We start from the raw sequence: 20,226 nt of genomic DNA on the forward strand, positions 1-20,226 counted from the left end.
CGGGCACCTATGGATGAGGACAGTGGGTGGGGAGTGAGGGCGGGGGTGGTGCGGGAACTGGGAGGAGGGGAGTTATGGTGGAAAAAAGAGGAACAAATGTAATAATCTGAACAATAAAGATTTAATTTAAAAAAAAAAGTAAACAGCAAGGTTTTTTGGTTAATCCTTACCTGAAGATATTTTTTAAATATATATTTTTATTGATTTCAGAGAGAGGAAGGGAGAGGAAGAGAAAGAAACATCAATGATGAGAATCATTGGTCGGCTGCCTCCTGCACACCCCCTACTGGGAAATGAGCCTGCAACCTGGGCATGTGCCCTGAAGGTAAATCGAACCATGACCTCATGGTTCATAGGTCGATGCTCAACCACTGAGCACACCAGATGGGCCTGAAGATATTTTTCCATTCATTTTTTAGAGTAGGGGGTGAGGGGGAGGGAAAGACAGGGGAAGAGAGAGAGGAAGAGAGAGAAACATCAATGTGAGGAACACATTGATTGGTTGGCTCGAACACCAACCCCGATTGGGGCTAGGGGTCGAACCTGCAATCCAGGTATGTGCCCTTGACTGGGAATCGAACCTGAGTCCCTTTGGTGCACAGGCTGACCCTCCAACCACTTACCCACACTGGACAGGTCAAAAGTAAACAAGAGTTCTAAGTATTTAACCGTTTACCTGTTGTTGTCGAAGATTTCAAAGCCATAGATATCCAATACACCAATAACAGTGTTCTTCCCATGCACTGTGGTGTCATAGTTCTTGACCTCAATAATATCATTGATGCGAGTCACAATCCAACAAAAAAGGCGCTCGTATATTGCCTGTGAGGAAAACAACATCATAAATTCTTGCTGGTTTGGGATTGAGTCTCTGTTTCGGTTGTAATATGTTTTAAATTCCTCTCCTTCTCCTTCTTAACATTTAGCATAGCTGTTATTACCCGAAGCAGAACAATACGAAACGCAGATTGTCTGATAAAAAAAGCAATGTAATGGATGCAAAACTAAATGGTTTGAGTTTTTAAGATTATTATCAGTATTATGCTTATTGTATTCCAACAACTTCCCCAGCTACATTTCCATACTCAGCTATTTCAATAATTTGCCTACTCTCCCAGGTAGGGGGTGTGAGAGGGAACCATCTGAGCGAGGGACCCCCAAAGCAAATGCCCTGGGCTTGCCAGTCGGCTGGTCAGCTTTGCTTTTCTCAGATCATTTTCCAACAGAGATGCTCACAGTCAGGGGTGTTGATGTAGACTGTGATGGCCAAAAAGTATCATGACCAAAGTCTCTAAAAGCCTGAAGCTACTTTCAAGGGACCTCTGAACACATCCTCACAGCAATTCACTAAAACTGCAACTGAGCCTGGCGGGCATAGCACAGTGATTGAGTGTAGACCTATGAACCAGGAGGTCACGGTTCAATTCTGGTTGGGGCTCGTGCCCGGCTGTGGGCTCCATCCCCAGGAGGGTGTGTGCAGGAGGCAGGCAATCAATGAGTCTCTCTCATCACTGATGTTTCTCTTTTCCCCCCTCATCCTTCCTCTCTGAAATCAATAAACATATTTTTTTTAAAAGTAAATAAGATAAAATGAAACTGAGACCCACACCAGGCCCAGAGAACATGAGCTGAAATCCCACCTTCGCGAAGGCGTCCCTGCCGTAGCACGCTTCCTGCTCCGTGTGCTGCTTGTCAATGATGTCACGCCCTGTGGCCACAGTCCGGTAAAGAAGGGCTTTCTCAACCATGTCCGTCTTGGTGGAGAGCAATTCTGCTAGGATGGATACGACCTTGCTGTTTTCAATGAGAGGCGTGTCACCATCCACTACAAATTTTAAATTTCCCTATACCAGGAGTGAAGAAATGAGACACACCATTGCCAATGAGATTCTGAAACAGTATGTCAGGGATAGTTATATAATGCAAAGTGACTTTGTTTGTAGCACATATTTTCCTAAATATCCTATCTAATGAAAGAGTAATATGCAAATTAACCATTACTCCAACACAAAGATGGCAGCACCCAGTCCTCTCAGCCCCGCTGGAGTCCTCCAGTCCGGGGCGGGGGTGAGTGGGGGGAGGGCACTGAGAGCAGGGGCTGCTCGGCCGTCGTTGCGCCAGCGACCCGGGAGCGGCCAAGCAGGCCCTACAGACAGCAGAGAACCATGGGGAGCAGGCCTAAGCCATCAGTAGGACATCCCCTGAGGGCTCCTGAATTGGAGAGGGTGCAGGTCAGGCTGAGTGACCACTCCCCTGCCCCCGTGCACAAATTTCATGCACCGGGCCTCTAGTATGACATATAAATACCTAGCGCTTCATCCATTATTTTTCCTCTCTTCTCCAGATACCTGTCTCTTTTAACTTTCAGTATATGTTTTTGATGGGTAGATGTTTTATATTTTGATGTAGTCAAATCTATGCATCTTTTCCTTATGAATCTTTCTTGGGTGTCATACTTAGACCATCTGTACTCCAAAGATTTTATAAGTATTCAATATTTTCTTCTAATAATTGAACAGTTTTTTCGTACATCTGAGCTTTTGATCCACCGAGAATTTGTCTATATGTAGGGTAAAGTAAGAGTCTAACCTTGTTTTTTCTGACAGTTTGTTAGTTGCTCCAATAGTACTTATTGAATAGTTCAGCTTTTCATCCTGATTTGAAATGTTACCTCTATTATATAGTAAATCCTCTCCAAGTTGTTGAGTCTATTTATATTCCATTCATTCAAGAAACACTTACTAACCAAGTGTCCAGCACATCAGCTAATCGGTTATTAAGCTGGTGAATTTTGCAACAAGTTTTAAGGTTTTATAGCTTTTATTATCATTTAAAATCTGGTAAAAATTAGTCATGTTTCCTCTCCCCCCTTCCTCCTACTCTACTCTTCCTCTTTAATACATTTTTATTTGCTCCTCTTACATGTTTACTGTTCCAGGTAAATTCTAGAATGATTATGGCAACTTCAAAACAAAATTTCTATTTGGATTCCAGAGGATACTGTTATAACTATATTTATAAAGTAGTTTTAGGAATGAGACAATTTATCACATTAAAGTCTCCCAGTCAGAAACATAAGATATCATTTATATTGCTACATAGTATTTTTATATAGGTCCTGATTCATTTAGAGTTAAATCTTGTGATGGTAAAGTGCAAGGTAATTTTTATTCCATATTTGAATTCTTGCTGTCACTCATTTATTGTAAGGTTGCATGTTCATTATGTTTTAAACATGTCCAAATATACAGGGGCGGGCAAAAGTTGGTTGACAGTTGTTTGCATGGAAAGACATGCAGGCTATGATTATTACAACAGCTGTATTAACTCAAAAGAATGTCACAATGCAACTGTGAACCTACTTTTGCCCACCCCTGCACAGATGGTTAATGAAAGAAATCTAACCTAGGGTTCCTCCCTTTCTCTGGGTTTGGTGTGGGGTCATGGAAAACAACTGGACCATAATGCAGCCAGTGTGGTCCATGGTGCTGGCAGCCGTGAACTCTGTGCCTCTGACCCAGTCATGCTGCCCCCATTGGGCTCATCCCCCAACCTGCAAAACGAGACCATCAAAACTCCAATGTTTCCAATGCTGTTAGGAATTTATTCTGTCCAAAAGTTTTTAGTCAAATCATTGCTGAATTCTTTCATTCTTGAGATGAACCACTTCAAAGTCAGACATACCAATAAGATAATTAAGTCAAGCCACAGTCTCAAATCCTACCATGGCTTGGAAAATATTATTATATGGTGGAGAGAACTCTTGATGGAGAAATTCCTTCAAAAGATTACTTCTGAAATCTATAAGGGGGAAAAAAAACACCCAAACTCTTCTGAAAGAGCATCCTACCTCCATAGGGAGGTGACAGATTCTGAGAGACGACCTACTCACCAAGTGAAGAATAGTTGCCAAAATTTTATACACGGTCTGAATCTCCTCAGGTTTGAAGCCAATTACTTTCATGGCATCAGCTACCACTTTGAATTCGGCGGCATCATTGATAGAAGACTAGGAATGAAAATGGAAAAGTTAAGTCACAGGCATTTCACATGAGCATTACAACAATGATGAGACGAAATTTAAGTTTAGTCAAGGTCTTGATGCTTGTGTCGTACGTCATTAAGAATGCAGAGAAAATAAAAATGATTTCCAGGGTAGAAACGTCCTGCAGCACCAACAACGCCCACTTGTGTGTGAGAGCTGCTGTCACTCCTGGACCCTCCAGGAGGGAGCAAGCCCTGAGCTGACTCAGCGAAGGGGATCGCTGCTCTGGGATGAGGGAAGGAAACAGCAGGGGATGTGAGCTCCAAAGGGAAACCCTGGCTGTGGAGCCTCCAAGACACACACATGCCTGGCATCATCTCCTGGCCTTTGGTCCCTCACTCGGTCTTGCCGAGGCTGGAAACAGCACTCTCTCTCCTGCACGGCCAGGCTTCCAGTTTCACAGGTGAGGAAAAGAAGACCCTCAACGCAAAGCAACCTGCCTCAATCATTCAGTGAAGCTAGTAGTCAACAGTCTGGGCCTATAATTTCACCTTTTCACAGACATTCAGTGCATCTGACCTTCTAACTGGTTCAGGGGGTTTGCTATAGATGAAATGCCTGCGTCCCCACAGAATTCCCAAGTTGAAATCCTAACCCCAAAGGCGATGATTTTAAGAGGCGGGGCCTTTGGGAAGCGATGAGGTCATGAGGGTGGAGCCCTCACAATGGGGTTAGTGCCCTTTTATCAAAGAGGCACAGAGACTTATTGTCCCTCCTGCCCTGTGAGGAGGCGCCACCTATAAACCAGGAAGCGGGCCTTCACCAGACACTGAATCTGCAGGCACCTTGATCGTGGACTTGCCAGCCTGTGAGAAATAAACATCTGTTGTGTATTATAAGCCACCCAGCTTATGGTATTTTTGTTGTAGCGGCCGACTGGAATAAGCCTTGAGGAGCTGTAGCCAGCAGGTTAGAAACCTAAGTATATTAATAGAAATGCACAAGGAAGCAATGGCAACTGCCTATCTTCAAAGTTCTTCCAAAGCAGCACCTGGCGGGCCAGACTGGCCCTTTCCCTGGCAAGTTTCTCACCTGCTGAGAAAGGGCACAGGAAGGGGTCCTCAGTGTCTGGGACACAAACACGCAAGGTCCTCCACCTACCTGTTCCTTGACCTTGGACAAGACACTTCACCTCACTGAGTCTCAATTTCCTCATGGGTAAAATGGACATAATAACTCATTTCTTACAGGACTGCTGTGAAAACTGAATGAGAATTCACAGAAAGCACCTGCTTAGTTTTAACACATAGAAAACACTGGACAAGTGTCAGAGGTTACACATAAACTGTGATCAATAATTATTTCTGGATGGTAGGCTTCAGCATATTTTTGTTTCCTTTAGGTTCACCTTTTTTAAGAAGACACTATGACCATGTATATAAGTCTTTGCTTTTATTAGAGAGGAAGAAATAAAAAGGAGGAATGGAAAACTTTGATGAAAAGGGAACCTAAACTAAATTTAGCTTAGAGAGAAGGTTAAATGTTCATTTAATTCTTGCTTTTCGGGGGGCGGTGAGGGGGGACAGTTGGGGAAGGGGCTCTGTATGACCTGGCCAAAACTAATTTGGTCAATAAGACAATTTGATAAAAAGGAATGTTTTTTAAGTGTTAGATGTATAGTCCTTTATGCATCTTTAGTACCTCTGGCCTATCTCAGAAGCTGGAGTGTTGTCCTCTAATGTTGATTTTAATTAATTTCTGGCCAAATACCCTGTTCTCTGATGAATGTAAAAGTAAAAAATAAAATAAAAATCATGCAACTTAAATGTCAAACGATGGAAAATTAATTGCAAAACCCTAAATATAATTTATTTCTATGCAAGGCAATAAAAATACAGGTAAACTAGTAATGCAGGTATCATTAGCTTAAGATGAATAATAAACATTTTGAAATAAAAAGAACACCTCCCACATCTTAGATCCCTGCCTTTTATATATTCTCTTATTTTCCCCCCAATGCATTCTTAATTATAGAAGACATTTAAAATATGGAGAAGCAGAACACAAATATCTGTAATACCATTAATCCAGAATAAACTATTAAAATGTTGATCTATTTCTCTCTATATCATATTTTATGTATTTGTAAACAGTAACTTCCCCCAACAAATTAGGATAATACTGTGACTATTGTTTCATATCCTACCACCAACAAACTATTATTAGGGTTAGCTGAAAAATGACCAGCGGAAAACCAACTAAAATAAAAGCAAAAAGTACCTGCATTGCGTGCAAGGACTCGTATGCAAGGAAAGGGGGAGGGGGGGAGGTAAAATGTCAAAGCTAAACGGAAATGCTGCAAGGGTCACAAAACTACTGCTAGGCTACATCAATAGCTGAAAAAATAGTGAATGGAGAACTTTGATAGTCATTTCAACCAAAATGTTCTTAAATTTTCTCTTGTCTTAACAACTTGCCTTTGGCCAAATCACATGGTATTTTCTTTTGAGGTGGATTTCCTAATCATACAGTAACATTTTTATAGTGTCAAAATAAAAGAAGAGGATTAAAAATGAAAAGAAACCACAAGATCACAGGAGAGAAACTTCCTGTCAGATGGTGATAAGATAAAGTCATGGGTTATTAGGCAAAGTTGTTGAGTCAATCATGCATTGCCTCTCTGCCCCTGAGAATTTTAATAAGGGAAGAGTCATTCATTTGCCTAAAGGCAGCAGGCTGGACCCAATAATTATGTAATGTTCCCTCCCTTTCTCTGACTCTATCTGAGCAATCTTAACGAGGAAACACTCACCTTTAACTGAGCTCCGACATGGATGTAGTTGTAAGATGAAAGGGATTTCTGGAGATGCAGAGAGCGGAGCATCTGTTCAGAACCTCCTTGGAGTAGCTGAAAAATAACGTAAAGTAAATGAGCAAAATACATACTAAACTGAATACAGCAGATGTCCTGACAATGGCAATCCAGCTTTTATTCATTTTCTGGGCTTCATTTACTGAGGTCCTCCTATTTCTGGCTTTAAAGTTTTCTTTTGTTTCGTTTTTTGTTGTTTTTTACCTTGAAGGTAAACGGTTTCAGTAGTTATCAGTCATGGAGAATGTTATACAATCGTGAAGAAAATAACTTTAAAAGTCTTAGTTCTTTCGTAATAAAACTGGCATAAAGGTTTTTGCTTTTCCTCTGATCATTTGTAAAACAGGAGCCCAGGCTCTATGCTGGTTACTTGCTTAGCAGCCTCAATACCCAGACAGGTTAGAGTTGTGTTTGAGAATTCAGAAAAGTCAATATTGCCGTGGAAGTAAGAGGTACCCGCAGGCAGTCATAGGCTGAATCACAATGGGAAAAACCAGCTTTCCCTCATCCAGCTCTGGGTCTCAGGCAAGGAGGACAATTGGATAACTGAAAGTTTGCACGTGGAAATCAATCTTAGTGATTTATAATTTTATTTTATAAAAATCCAAGATGGTATTGTTTAATTTGGTCACCCAGTTTATTTATAAGCACTGGTTTATATTACATTGGGCTCTAAAAAAGTATAATAAAGTATCAGACTTGTTTTCTCAGTAGAAAGACGCCAACAGGAGGGCTATTCTAAAAGATTCTGTCTTAGTCACTAAGAGCATTCCCAAAAGAGGTATTCAGTTTTTTTTCCCAAAGCAATCACAGCTTTGATAGGGTAAAGACAACAATTCTCTTGAATTATAAATTCATTTTTAAGTACTCATATCGCTTTATAGTCTCCAAGAGCAAAATAAACGGAGTTTGTGCTCCCACCCCTAAGTTCCCAAATTGAACAGCTTCATTTCAAAATAAAACAAAATTAATTTAACATATTCAGGATGTCCCACTTCAAGAGCTTTTACAAGTCATTTAACTGTTAGCTACACTGCAAAGAAATGCAGGTGCTGCTCAACCAAGGCAGTCACCTGGCTGGTTACCCACCTGGCAGTTCTGTCTCAGAGTCATGCTACTCAAATCTCTGAGGACGCACATGGGGTAGGATGTGCACATGCGTGTGCTGTGTCATGGGCCAATGGAGGCAAGGGAGGCACAGGACAGGGGAGAACCCCAACATAAACACATTCATTTCCTGCACAACTGAGCAAATGATCAATTATCTGCACCACAGATGACTAACCTGATAGAAAGAATGAAAGCTCCTTTCTCCTGGCTGTTGCACAATCACTCGAGACTAAGAAACAAACAAATTAAAATGATTAATTTGAGAATGTACCCCTGAAGCAAAACAGGAGCCACCCTCTCAGGGAGTGCTGTATCAACAGTGAGTGTACATGTCCTGAGGATCCCATGCACAGTACCCATCGAACGAGGTCTCCTTTATGGGGCTTTCTGTGCAACTTTTTAAAAAAAAATATATATTTTATTGATTTTTTTCACAGAGAGGAAGGGAGAGGGATAGAGAGTTAGAAACATTGATGAGAGAGAAACATCAATCAGCTGCCTCCTGCACACTCCCCCCTGGGGTTGTGCCCGCAACCAAGGTACATGCCCTTGACCGGAATCGAACCTGGGACCCCTTGGTCCGCAGGCCGAGGCTCTAGCTAGCCACTGAGCCAAACCGGTTAGGGCTCTGTGCAACTTTTTGATAATTTTTTTTACTGCTTAAAACAGAGTTCTTGACCTTAAAGATGAATTTTTTTTTGGAGGAAAAAATTGGAAGTGGAGAGAATAGGAAGGAGCAATTAGGGATGAATAGCTTCAACATTCCCTTCCCCAGGGCCTGCTGGGATTGCAAAGTGCAATGCCTTATATTCTGTAATAAAATCAGTTGAGTAAGATCAGTCTACAGAGACCCCTGCCTGACATGGTTCCCAAAAGACTGCTATGAAGAGGCTGCTACTATGAAAATGCATGTTCATTCACAGGGGCCCCCTTGACTGAATATGTACATGAAGTGAAGCCATGAAACATTTGGAAAAACCCTGATAATACCTGGCATTTCCTATCCTTTTAAATTGCCTCTGATAGAAACAGCATAGTTTCCTTATTAGTTTGACTTCAATTTCACAAACAAAAATGGACTATACTGCATTGTACTCCCATAAAATAGAAACGAGAAGAAAATGAGATTTCAAATTAATCAGAAGTAAAACATATGGAAGTAGGAAAGCAATACGTTGTATACCTTAAGCCTATACAATGCTATATGGCAGTTATATCTGAATTTAAAAAAGAGTATGGACATGATTGTTTGAAAAGAGTGTCATTCAGGGAATGAACATGATAGTTCTTCTGCAATGCATTAAAAACAAACAAAATGCCCTAACTGGTTTGGCTTGGTGGGTAGAGCATCAGCCTACGGACTGAAAGGTCCCAGGTTCGATTCTAGCCAAGGGCATGTACCTTGGTTGCGGGCACCTCCCCAGTAGGAGGTGTGCAGGAGGCAGCTGATCGATGTTTGTCTCTCATTGATGTTTCTAGCTCTCTATCCCTCTCCCTTCCGCTCTGTGAAAAATCAATAAAATATATTTTAAAAACAAAAACAAAAAACAAAAAAACCCCCAAACAAACAAACCAAAAACCCCCAAAACATATGGGAGGTGGTGATGTATAAAAAGGGTAGAACTGATTAGTCCTCGATTGGTGTTTGGTTAAAACTTATCCAGAAGTGGGCACACACTCACAGACCACGCCCACCCCTCCCACTCACATATCTAAATCTTTACCTACAAAATCTGTAACTTTGTTGAACTTCCTACTGTAAATGCTAATAAAAGAACATGAAAGGAGAATATCCTGTCACAGAAAGCTAACTGAGGAGCAGGGAGAGAGGGAGAATTAGATTAAAAGCTACTTTGAAGCAATTAAAGAAATTCTCTAATTAGGTTTATAAAAACAACCTTCAGCACTTATGTTACCCTGAGAGATCAAGCACATTTTACCTTCTCCAGTAAGTAGTTACTGATATGTCCGCCAATAGGGTCCCCCTTGAAATCAAAGTTGATATCCATGTATTTCCCAAACCTGCTTGAGTTGTCATTACGGTTGGTTTTGGCATTTCCAAAAGCTTCCAGGACACAGTTGGACTTAAGTAGCATATTCTTCACCCTTGAACACAGACAAATCAAAGTCTTTATAAAAAGTTTTAAAGGCTGGGCCTTAAAAAAAACTAGACTTCATTGAAAAGCATGCAAATATTCATACAAAGATGTTTACTACAGCACTGTTTGCTATACAGTGTACAGGCCTGCCCCCACCACAACCTAAATGTCTACCAATAGGGACAAATAGAAATAAATTATTGTTTCCCAGTATAATATATACTGATATAGAAAAATGTCCAGAATATATTAATGAGAAATTAAGTTGCAAGATAGTATGTATTGCAGGATCTGTGTGTCTGTGTACACATATATGAGTGAATGTGCTCATGCACATGTGTTAGTAAATGCTTTTAAAACATCTAGAGGGAACAGCACACTTCACTATGGTTACCTAGGCTGATGGGGTAGGTAGGGTGGGATTTCAAGGAATGTTCACTTCCAATGTAATGCTGTAATTTTTAGTTTTTCTTTTAAATAAACATGTTTTATTTACATAAAGAATAATCTTAAAATAGTGTGCTCTGAAAAGAAAGGGTGAAACAGAAAATGAGACAATTTCTAAAAGTACTTGCTTATAATGCCTAGAATTGTGAAATTAATTGCACTTACTTGTATGTCATCAGTGTGGTTTTTATTATTTTACAAATTTCTCATCGTTTCATTTGAAGCTCTATGGCATCTCTCTTGTATCAGTTAATTCATTTAAAAAATATATATACTTTTATTGATTTCAGAGAGGAAGGAAGAGGGAGAGAGATAGAAACATCAATGATGAAAGAGAATCCTTGATTGGCTGCCTCCTGCACGACCCCTACTGGAGATCGAGCCTGCAACCCAGGCATGTGCCCTTACCCAGAATTGAACTGTGACCTCCTGGTTCATAGGCTGATGTTCAACCACTGACCCACGCTAGCTGGGCAGTTAATTCATTTTTTAATGATTCCTATCCTTCTACAAAGCAGTCTCTCCTGATGGACATATTTTAACTTCATCCTACTACCTATCTTTTTTATTTCACTGACAGAATTCCTCTCATATGAACATACCTGCAGGAGTAACCGGGGAAGGGAGGCCCCAGCTGGCAGCCGGAAGGCCCCGATTGGCTCTGATCACCAGCCAGGCCTAGGGATCCTACCCGTGCGTGAATTTCATGCACCGGTCCTCTAGTATGCCATATTCCACTACACCAACTGGGTTTAGTTATAAAATCAATTTTGTTCTCAGCCAGTTATTCTCCTAAGCTCTTAAGGAAATTTTAAAAACTTACTCATATTTTTGTCTTATTTAGATTGCAAAGACAGAATGAGAAGTGGGAAATGTGTCGCAAAGAACAAAAATATATCCTCTGCCCTGACCATCCAGCCCAATTAAAACAAAAAAGAAGAAAGCCCACATCGGGTAGTGTACTCTAAATTCTCTTCTCTCACATCAAACCAGCATCCCTTCCTTCTGTTCATAAAATTGAAGATAGAGATATGTATATAGAGTGTTGCTCTTCAGTAAGGGAATATTGAGTTTCAAAGTAGCAACTCTGAAAAAATCCTTTTTTCTCTTCAAAAAATCCACACCACATAAGAAAGTTGAGTCATGTTGCTTTATAGCCACATTTCTTCCTTTCTTTTAAAATAAACCCATCTAGCCCTGGCCGGTGTGGCTCAGTTGGCCCCATGTACCACAGGAGTGCTTTGATTCTCGGGTGGGGCACATACCCAGGTTGTGGGTTTGATCCCTGTTGGGGTACATACAGGGGACAACTGATTGCTGTTTCTCTCTCACATCAATGTTTCTCCCTCTCTCACTCCCTCTCCTTTCTTCTCTCTTTAAAATAAAATAAAAACACCATATTTTTATTTTAAAAAACAAACAAAAACTAAATTAAAAACCCATCCATTCATTCCTTACACATTTACAATATAATTACTATGTGCCAGTCACTGTGGTAACTGTGGGGCCCCAGACAGTGCCCGGGAGCTCTATTACTCATCTTGCAGTGAGTGGCGCCTGGGGTGGCTGAAACCCTTTCAGAAAATAAATCATACTTAGAACGTCTACATTCAGGAGTTCTAATTGTAATAATGATGGCATGGATCTGCCTCCCAGAGCCCCCTGCAAAAACCTAGGGCTCAGGAACCTAGGGCTCCTCAGAACACCACTTTTAAAAGACAGAAATAGAAAGAGCAAGAAACCTGTGAGCATTTGCACCGTAAAAACCGCCAGTATGAATTATAATGTCTTTGCTGACCACATACAACAATTAAGGAAGCAGTTATAAACTAGAAAAGAAACGCTTTCATCTGTTTCAGAATAATCTTATTTTATCGTTATGTAAAGTTTATACCACAGTAGTCAGCTTTTTTCCTATTAAAAACAAATATAGGGCCCGATAGGCATGGCTCAGTGGTTGAGCGTCGACCTATGAATCAGGAGGTCAAGGTTCAATTCCCTATCAGGGCACATGCGCTAGTTGCAGGCTTGATCCCCAGTAGGAAGGCATGCAGGAGGCAGCCAATCAATGATTCTCTCTCATCATTGATGTTTCTCTCTCTCTCTGAAATCAATAATATATTTAAAAATAAAAACAAATATAGAAATAGAGTGATATAAATACAAGTAGAGACAGCATGTGATAGGAGAATCAAAGCAGTTTATCATCAATAAATAGTTGATACATATCAGAGTTTAGGTGTAGCCAATTCTCTGTAGAAAGTAAAGCTCTAATCAGAATTTCTCCTCATTAGGAGGTCACCCTTACCTTTCGATCTCGGCTCTCTGGCTGGGATTGGTGATGGCCGCAATGTACTGCATGATGTACTTACTGGCTTCGGTTTTGCCAGCTCCACTCTCCCCTGGGGGAAAATTGTGCCAGGCTTAAGCAAGCTCATTTTTAATGGGATAATTTTAAATTGTCATGTTAGTTACTTATTTAAAATCCCTATGCTTTAATGTTTGCCTTTTTTGGAGTTTTGTCATCCTGTCTTGATGTGGTATTGGTTCTAGACATGTTGAAAAAAGTAAGACTATTGTAGAAGAAACATATAGATTATAAATCAAGATATATTTATAAAAAAATCATGAACTAAAATGTGACAAACTAGTTCCTTAGACTAGGCTTAGCCCTTCGCAGTGATTCTTGTCTCGAAGAAAAAAAGTAAGTTAGTGATTCAAACAGTAGCCACAGCTAAATGAGTATTACCTTTTTTCTATAACAGTATTTCCTTTCATTTTACTGGGGACAAAATAATTCTTTCAGAAAATGAAAATTAGAGCAATTTTGGTAAAAAACAATAACAAAAACCAGGCAGCAAGCAAGCTTCAGACACAGGGTATCACAGAAAAAGCATGACAACTGGTAAAAGGGGGAAGAAAAGGTCAATTTTGAATTACCTACCCCAATCTTTAAATGTCTATGCCTTCTGACCCCAAAATTCTACCTGTAGAAATTTATACTGTGGAAATAATAAAATACTAATATAGTAATAATCATCATGCTTTCCAAAAGGCTTTTTGCTGGCTACATATCATAGCTAAAATCTGAAAATAATATGCTCATAAATAGAGGATAGGGGAAATAAACTATGATTCAGGAACTACTACACAATTATCTGATGAAAAGATGTCCATTATATATTGTTAAGTGAAAACAAACAAGGTATGTAATAGCAGCTATAACATAATTCTATAATTGTGCATTTACGACATAATTATATATGCATGTGTAACTATATGTATTTGTACATGAAAGAACAGGTATAAAAGGATAAACACTATTGGTCATAGTGTTACTGCTGAAATTATTCTTTTTTTGGGGGGGGGAGGGACATTCTAAGGGAACGGACTTTTTGTGTTCACTTAATACAATCAGGCAATATTGCTGAACATAGTTTGTTTTCACAGAATGTAGTCCTAGGCTATCGTTCTCTAACTCCTAACTCTTCGGACCCTTGATAGTCTCCTCTATAAAGTAGAAACACAACCGCTTTACCTATCACTCAGAGCTGTTGCAATAATCAAAATGGAATAAAGATCATAAAAATGTTTTCAAAAGTATAAAACCACTCATGCAAAATGTGAGGTGCCATTAGCACCAGAAGAAGTTTCCACAGTTTGGGGGAGGCCCTCCTGGGTCAGCTCCACTCCTTGGGCCTTTGGGGTCCGTCTCCCTCCTGGTGGAGCACCCCCAGCTCTCCGAGCCTATTTCGGGGCCCCCTCAACACTAGCTCCCATTCACCACTCTGACTGAGTTCATTCTTTCATTCTTGGTACCAGGATTTCATTTTCTCGGTTTCACCCTGTCATTACCTAAAATAACTTTTGTTACAATTTGTCCGGTACTTTTATGTGTTTGAGATGGAAGGAATTTCCATGGCAGCTCAGTCTACAAAACTGTCTAGAGGTTCATCCAAACGTAACATGTATTTTGTAAATGAACCAAGACTAGAGGGTGGTCGGAAATGATATAAATAATTTTGTATGTTCATCACATTTTTTTTTTCTTCTAAAAATTGCTTACGTTTCTAACTTCAAAAAAAGATCTAATGAGACATTTGGATCCTTGAGTACCTAATAAACGAAAGACAGTCTAACCTTGGAAGTACAGGGGACCCCCTCCCTAAAATACCTGATATCACAATACAAGTGTCTTTGGATCGCCTCTTCATGGCCTTGTAGGCGGCATCGGCAATAGCGAACAGGTGAGGCGGCCTCTCGTACAGCTCCCGGCCTTTATACTGCTCAATCGTCTCTCGCCCATAGATGTTCAGCGACTTGTAGGGATTTACAGAAACGACAACTTCTCCAATGAATGTGTAGATGCGCCCCTTTTCAAACCTGTGCAGAAGTAAAAGGAAAGGAAGACGTAGATGTGGTTACACAGAGATGCTATTTCTTTTTTTTTTCTGTGCGTGTCTTCTCACCAAGAAAATCCAGACCCCACAGGCACACAGTTTCTGAACTGCCGTCTCCTTGGTTCTGAGTTTGCAGTTTAGAGATGACCGTTTGAGGCTGGGCTGAGTGAGATGCTGCTGCTGGGAAGGCCCAGTAGGTGTCAGAAGCCAAGAAAGAAGAAAGAATCTAATTCTGTGAGGGGCAGGGGATTCCTAATCTCCAAAATAGAGAAGGTACAGTAAGAGGGGGTAGGAGGGACAGTTGAAGACAACCTAAGCCCTCTAGGAAGAAAAATTAAGTTAAACCAGGTCTTGCATCAACTGAGCCAGATTTTCAATTATACAGAAAAAGGTCCAAATACATGTATTTCTCTTCCCTCTTGAAACCCCACTCAAATGTCAGAAAAGGGATAGAAACAGTGAATCCATAACAGAGAGGATGGCAGAGGAGACGTTTCTGGCATAAGTCAAATCCATTTTTTGAATGGCTGCCTAAAATCCCATGGGGTAGTCATTATTTATTTAACCACCCCCCTTCCTTCCTGCTATTTTGAGTAACACTGTAGAAAACACTCCTGACACAAAACCTTACAAATCAGGCCTAGCTGGTTTGGCTCAGTGGATAGAGCGTCAGCCTGCAGACTGAAGGGTCTTGGGTTTGATTCTGGTCAAGGGCACATGCCTGGGTTGTGGGCTCCATCCCTAATAGGGAGAGTGCAGGAGGCAGTCAATCAATGATTCTCTCTCATCACTGATGTTTCTCTCTCTCGCCCTTCCTCTCTGAAATCAATAAAAATATATTTAAAAAAACAAACAAACAAGAAAAACCCTATGAATCAGTGCTTTCATTTCTATGGGAGAGATCACCAGAATGGGATAACTGGTCGTAAGGTTTATGGGTTTTAAAAAGTTTTTATAATATGATCCTACCTTTTTACCATAAAAGGCGAAAAAGCCACCCCATATATGATTGGGATATGTAACTGCACATAGATATACTTTATACATGATTATGAAAGCATGGGAAAATATGGAAGACTGCATGCTGTCTTATGTATCCTTTATACATATAATAGGGTAAAGAAGAGGAGGGCCATGTGGGCAGCTGGAAGAAGCCATAGGAACAAAGAAAAAAAAGAGTAACCCCCCCCTGCAAAAAAAACCCCAATGTCTAGCATACATGCCTATATTTACAAAGAAAATAATTTAAAATTTAGAAAACCCAGACATAGTCACTATGTACATATCAACTCACACATATAAACATCTATGAACCAGAGCTAGGCCAACACCCAAGTGGACAAGTGGTTGCCACCATCCCACTCCACCTGCTGAGAGCCCCAGGCAGACACACAGGTTATTCTGAGAGCAGCATGCAGGGAGCGCCACGATGGGCAGAACGCTGACCTGGGCAGCAGCCGTGTCTCCAGCACACTTGCTGTGGGACAGGGCAAGCACTAAGCCTTTGGGACCACAAGGCCAAAAAGTACCTTCAACTTCCTTCGCATAACAACGGAGGCTGTGGCTATAATTAGGAGTGGAAACAAACAGATGTTGATAATGTCAACAGTAAATTAAAACCAAGATTTCTATCAAGTGGTGGCATATATTTAAATAAGAGCTATGAACTGCACCAGGGTTTTCTGTGCCTTTTTCTGCAGTGGTTTCCTGTGCATCCTCCGACTGTGAGCAAGTTTAAGGGTGGCTGCAAGTCCTCTGCATCTGAGTCTGAATGCTCACATTGCAAACTTATTAACCTTAACCGTGAGACCTCGGGAAAGCTACTTAGCCTCCAGGCGTTTCAGCTTCTTCATCTGTGAGACGGTGATAATTACACCCCTCTCCCCCTGGCATTGTGCAAGGCTTTAAAAAAGAGGCAATTAATTTTATGTTTCCAATTATGTTATGCAGGAAGGAGATTTTTAATAAATGCTTTCTTTTTATTATCATTGCTACTTAAATCACAGCGATCCCAACACACAAGGAATTAATCCAGTGATCATAATTCGCTTGCGCCAATAAACTAGCGGCTAGTCACAAGCAAAATGTCTACACAGCTCATGTTCAAAGACACACAAAAGTAATAAAAAGCGAAGCCTCACTACCCAGCCTGTCTAGCTTAACCTTCAAATTTGCATGACATGCTCAACAGCTGTCTTCAAGGATAAGAGTCCAAAACAAAACAGGATTCTTTTAGTTTTACAAAACACTGTCCACACAGGAAAAAAGGAAGAAAGAAAGGAGAGAGAAGAGAAGAGAAGAGAAGAATATTAGAAAAAATTACCTCATGAGTGTGGAACTTGGTGACTAAAAGGTACAGCAAATAACACATGAGATTAGAATGTTCTAAGAGTCCAGGTCTGTCTAATCATGACTTTCCTCCAAATTCACTTTATTTCAAATTAAATGATTTTGTTAATTAGAAGTTCTAGGTGACATTGAAAACACACGGACAGAACGATCACAGGCATAATTATTAACTTGCAGAGGGTCTCAAGGGTTCATCCAAATACGGTATTAAATACAAAGCTTCACCTCTTACAAAACATCCCAGGCTTATCTTATTTGAAACCATGGTTATCAAAGACGAAATTTTAATTTGCTTAGGCTGAAAACGACCGCTAGAGGGTGCCAGCAGACGCATGAACACCAATCCAAGGTTTCAATTTGCTCTGGAAAGTCTTCGGGGATGAAGTCAGCTTCCTGGAGGTAATGTGGTCACCTGCCTGGTTTGCCTACAGGGGCAAATGCTGTAATGATCCCTCCAAGGTTTCAATTTGCTCTGGAAAGTCTTCCGGGATGAAGTCAGCTTCCTGGAGGAAAGTGGTCACCTGCCGGTTTGCCTACAGGGGCAAATGCTGTAATGATCCTAGAGGACACATGGGAAGATGCCACCGCTTACAAGAGACCAAGATCAACTTTGTACCAGACACTGGGGCCTGACTCTGGGATTTAAGAAAAGAAAAAGAACAGGGAAGTACTGCAGATAGATAATAACAGCAGAGTATGATAGGTAAGATAATGAAAGCATGTACTGCCGTGGCCAAGATGACCGCACGCCCTTTCAATGAGGAGCCCTAAAGAGAAGTATGTGAACTTCAGGGCAGAGTACAAGGTCTTCTGTGTTCTGGTCTTAGGTTCTCTTCACGTGACTCTCCTAATTATCCATCAACGCCTCCCCGTCTCCTCTTTCTCCACCAAGCTCACCTCCACATTAATGAGCTGTTTACAGTTCCCACGAGCACCATGACTTCATGGTTTGCTCCTGGGGTTCATTCTGTCCTTTCCCCACCTGGTCTCTTCCTCCCCCAGCTGCTTGGCAGGTTCTCAATTCTTCAAAAGCCTCCACATCAGCTCCTCTAGGAAGCCGGTCTTGACACCCCATGTCCAACGCCAGGACCCCATCAAGAACGCCATGATGACGGTATTTGCTCTGTTCAGACATTTTCTTTAGAATTCCCCCAAAGAGTTCAAATAAGCTTAACAGCCATTGATGTTGAAAGCTGAATTTCTTTTAAGAAGTTCAAAACTATTTATCGAATGGACCAGCTGTTTTCCACTGGCTTCTGAATGAAAAACGAGGTTCCGAAAGGGTTCTGAATTAATGAGTGGCAACAGAGAAAATGTAAGAATGCCTCCGGAGGAGGACAACAGTCTTTTTGTACAGAATTTGGAAACATTTATTTAAACAGCAACTAGAAGGACTCTTGTTTCCAGGAGTAGGGAGCACTGACAGCCCAGGGTGTGACCTGGCCACGGAGAAATGTGAACCATCTGCAGTGGATACTCCTCACCGGCCTCTTGTACAGAGCCAGGAGCTGGGTGACTGTGTGTATGACACTTCAGAACATTTTTGGAAAAGTAACAAAACACAGTGTTCCCCAAAATGTGTATATACACTGTAACAGCTGAGAGCTCAATTTCGTAAAGGAAATGTATTTTAATAAACGCTGCCTTTATAATGATTCAAAATGTGTGTATCCATTTTGGGGGGACACCCTGTGTATGAGGTTGGCTGGTAGCTCCTACTGTTGCTGAACAAAGTGGTGAATGTAATGGATGAGGTTAGGGATTCAAATCCCCAGCTCCAGTGCCACAAAATGACCTGAAAGCGTTTGCAGGTGCCCTGAAGGAGAGAACCTGGTCTCCCACACCCAGGGCTGAGATCCCCGGCGAGCACAGCGCCTCCTTTTGGGCTGCAGTGAGAAAGACACAGCAATCACTGCTGTAGTGTTTACCCAACAGCGTAGAACAGCCGTGGGCAAACTACAGCCCGCGGGCCGGATCCGGCCTGTTTGAAATGAATAAAACTAAAAAAAAAAAAAAAAAGACCGTACCCTTTTATGTAATGATGTTTACTTTGAATTAATATTAGTTCACACAAACACTCCATCCATGCTTTTGTTCCGGCCCTCCGGTCCAGTTTAAGAACCCATTGTGGCCCTTGAGTCAAAAAGTTTGCCCACCCCTGGCATAGAACCTGAGTCCAATCAGGAGGGAACCTAAGACAAACCTACACTGAAGCACATGCTACAAAAGAACTGAAAAGTTTTGCAGTCAAGAAAACAGAGAAAGGCTGAATAATATTCCAGATTATAAGAAGTCAGAGACATAACCGCTAAAGCGCAAGGCCTGCTCCAAGGAAGTTTCTGGTGGTATTCTTGCAATTTTTCAGTACATTTGAAATTATATCAGAAATAAAAGTTGTTCATAAAAATCCAATTTCCAAGCTTCTTTATACAGTGGGATTAAAATTTTATTCATCTTGAACAGACAACACAGACTGGGTAACAGATTCAAAAGATACAAACGAAGAGCTAGTGACAAGTGTTTCATCTTTTATGCAGTTTCCCTCATCACAGAACTTTGACCCCTCTCTTTCCCGAGGCACTGAACTTTTGCAATGTTCATGAGCAAACTGCCAAGTTTCAATTCGGTTCAGTTCACCTCATCTAGAAGCGTTTCCTGTGAACTCTTCTAGAAATAGTTTATTCATACATGTGCATATGCACACATACAGTTTTTTACACAAGTGACCTTTTTCTCTAATCAAAATAGAAATCTAGGTTTAAAATGTATGTATTTCTTATTTCATATAAAGAGAATAGTTTCATTTTTTATGCCTGCAATAGTATTTAATTTCAGATCATATAATAGAACCAATCCTTAATGGATGAACATTTAGGCTGCAAACAGTGTTTTGGTACTAGGAACAATGCAACTATAATATAATGGCATATATTTCTTTATATATATATATTCTGTAGCACACAT

General features: G+C 40.8%; 1 protein-coding gene across 1 annotated transcript in view; it reads right to left on the minus strand.

The window, feature by feature from the left end:
* MYO1D (myosin ID) overlaps positions 1-18,369 on the minus strand; it is a 178,913-nt gene extending 160,544 nt beyond the window's left edge. The window contains exons 1-9 of the mRNA XM_015564134.1: positions 18,302-18,369; positions 14,688-14,896; positions 12,822-12,915; positions 9,908-10,073; positions 8,143-8,196; positions 6,798-6,893; positions 3,893-4,009; positions 1,641-1,844; positions 677-822 (exon numbers count right to left, since the gene is read on the minus strand). Of these exons, the coding sequence (XP_015419620.1) occupies positions 677-822; positions 1,641-1,844; positions 3,893-4,009; positions 6,798-6,893; positions 8,143-8,196; positions 9,908-10,073; positions 12,822-12,915; positions 14,688-14,896; positions 18,302-18,369 (1,154 nt within the window). The remainder of the gene's footprint in view (positions 1-676; positions 823-1,640; positions 1,845-3,892; positions 4,010-6,797; positions 6,894-8,142; positions 8,197-9,907; positions 10,074-12,821; positions 12,916-14,687; positions 14,897-18,301) is intronic.
* Positions 18,370-20,226: the final 1,857 nt, after the last annotated feature.

Source organism: Myotis davidii, unplaced genomic scaffold (assembly GCF_000327345.1).
Source record: "Myotis davidii unplaced genomic scaffold, ASM32734v1 scaffold699, whole genome shotgun sequence".
NCBI classification, from domain to species: domain Eukaryota; kingdom Metazoa; phylum Chordata; class Mammalia; order Chiroptera; family Vespertilionidae; genus Myotis; species Myotis davidii.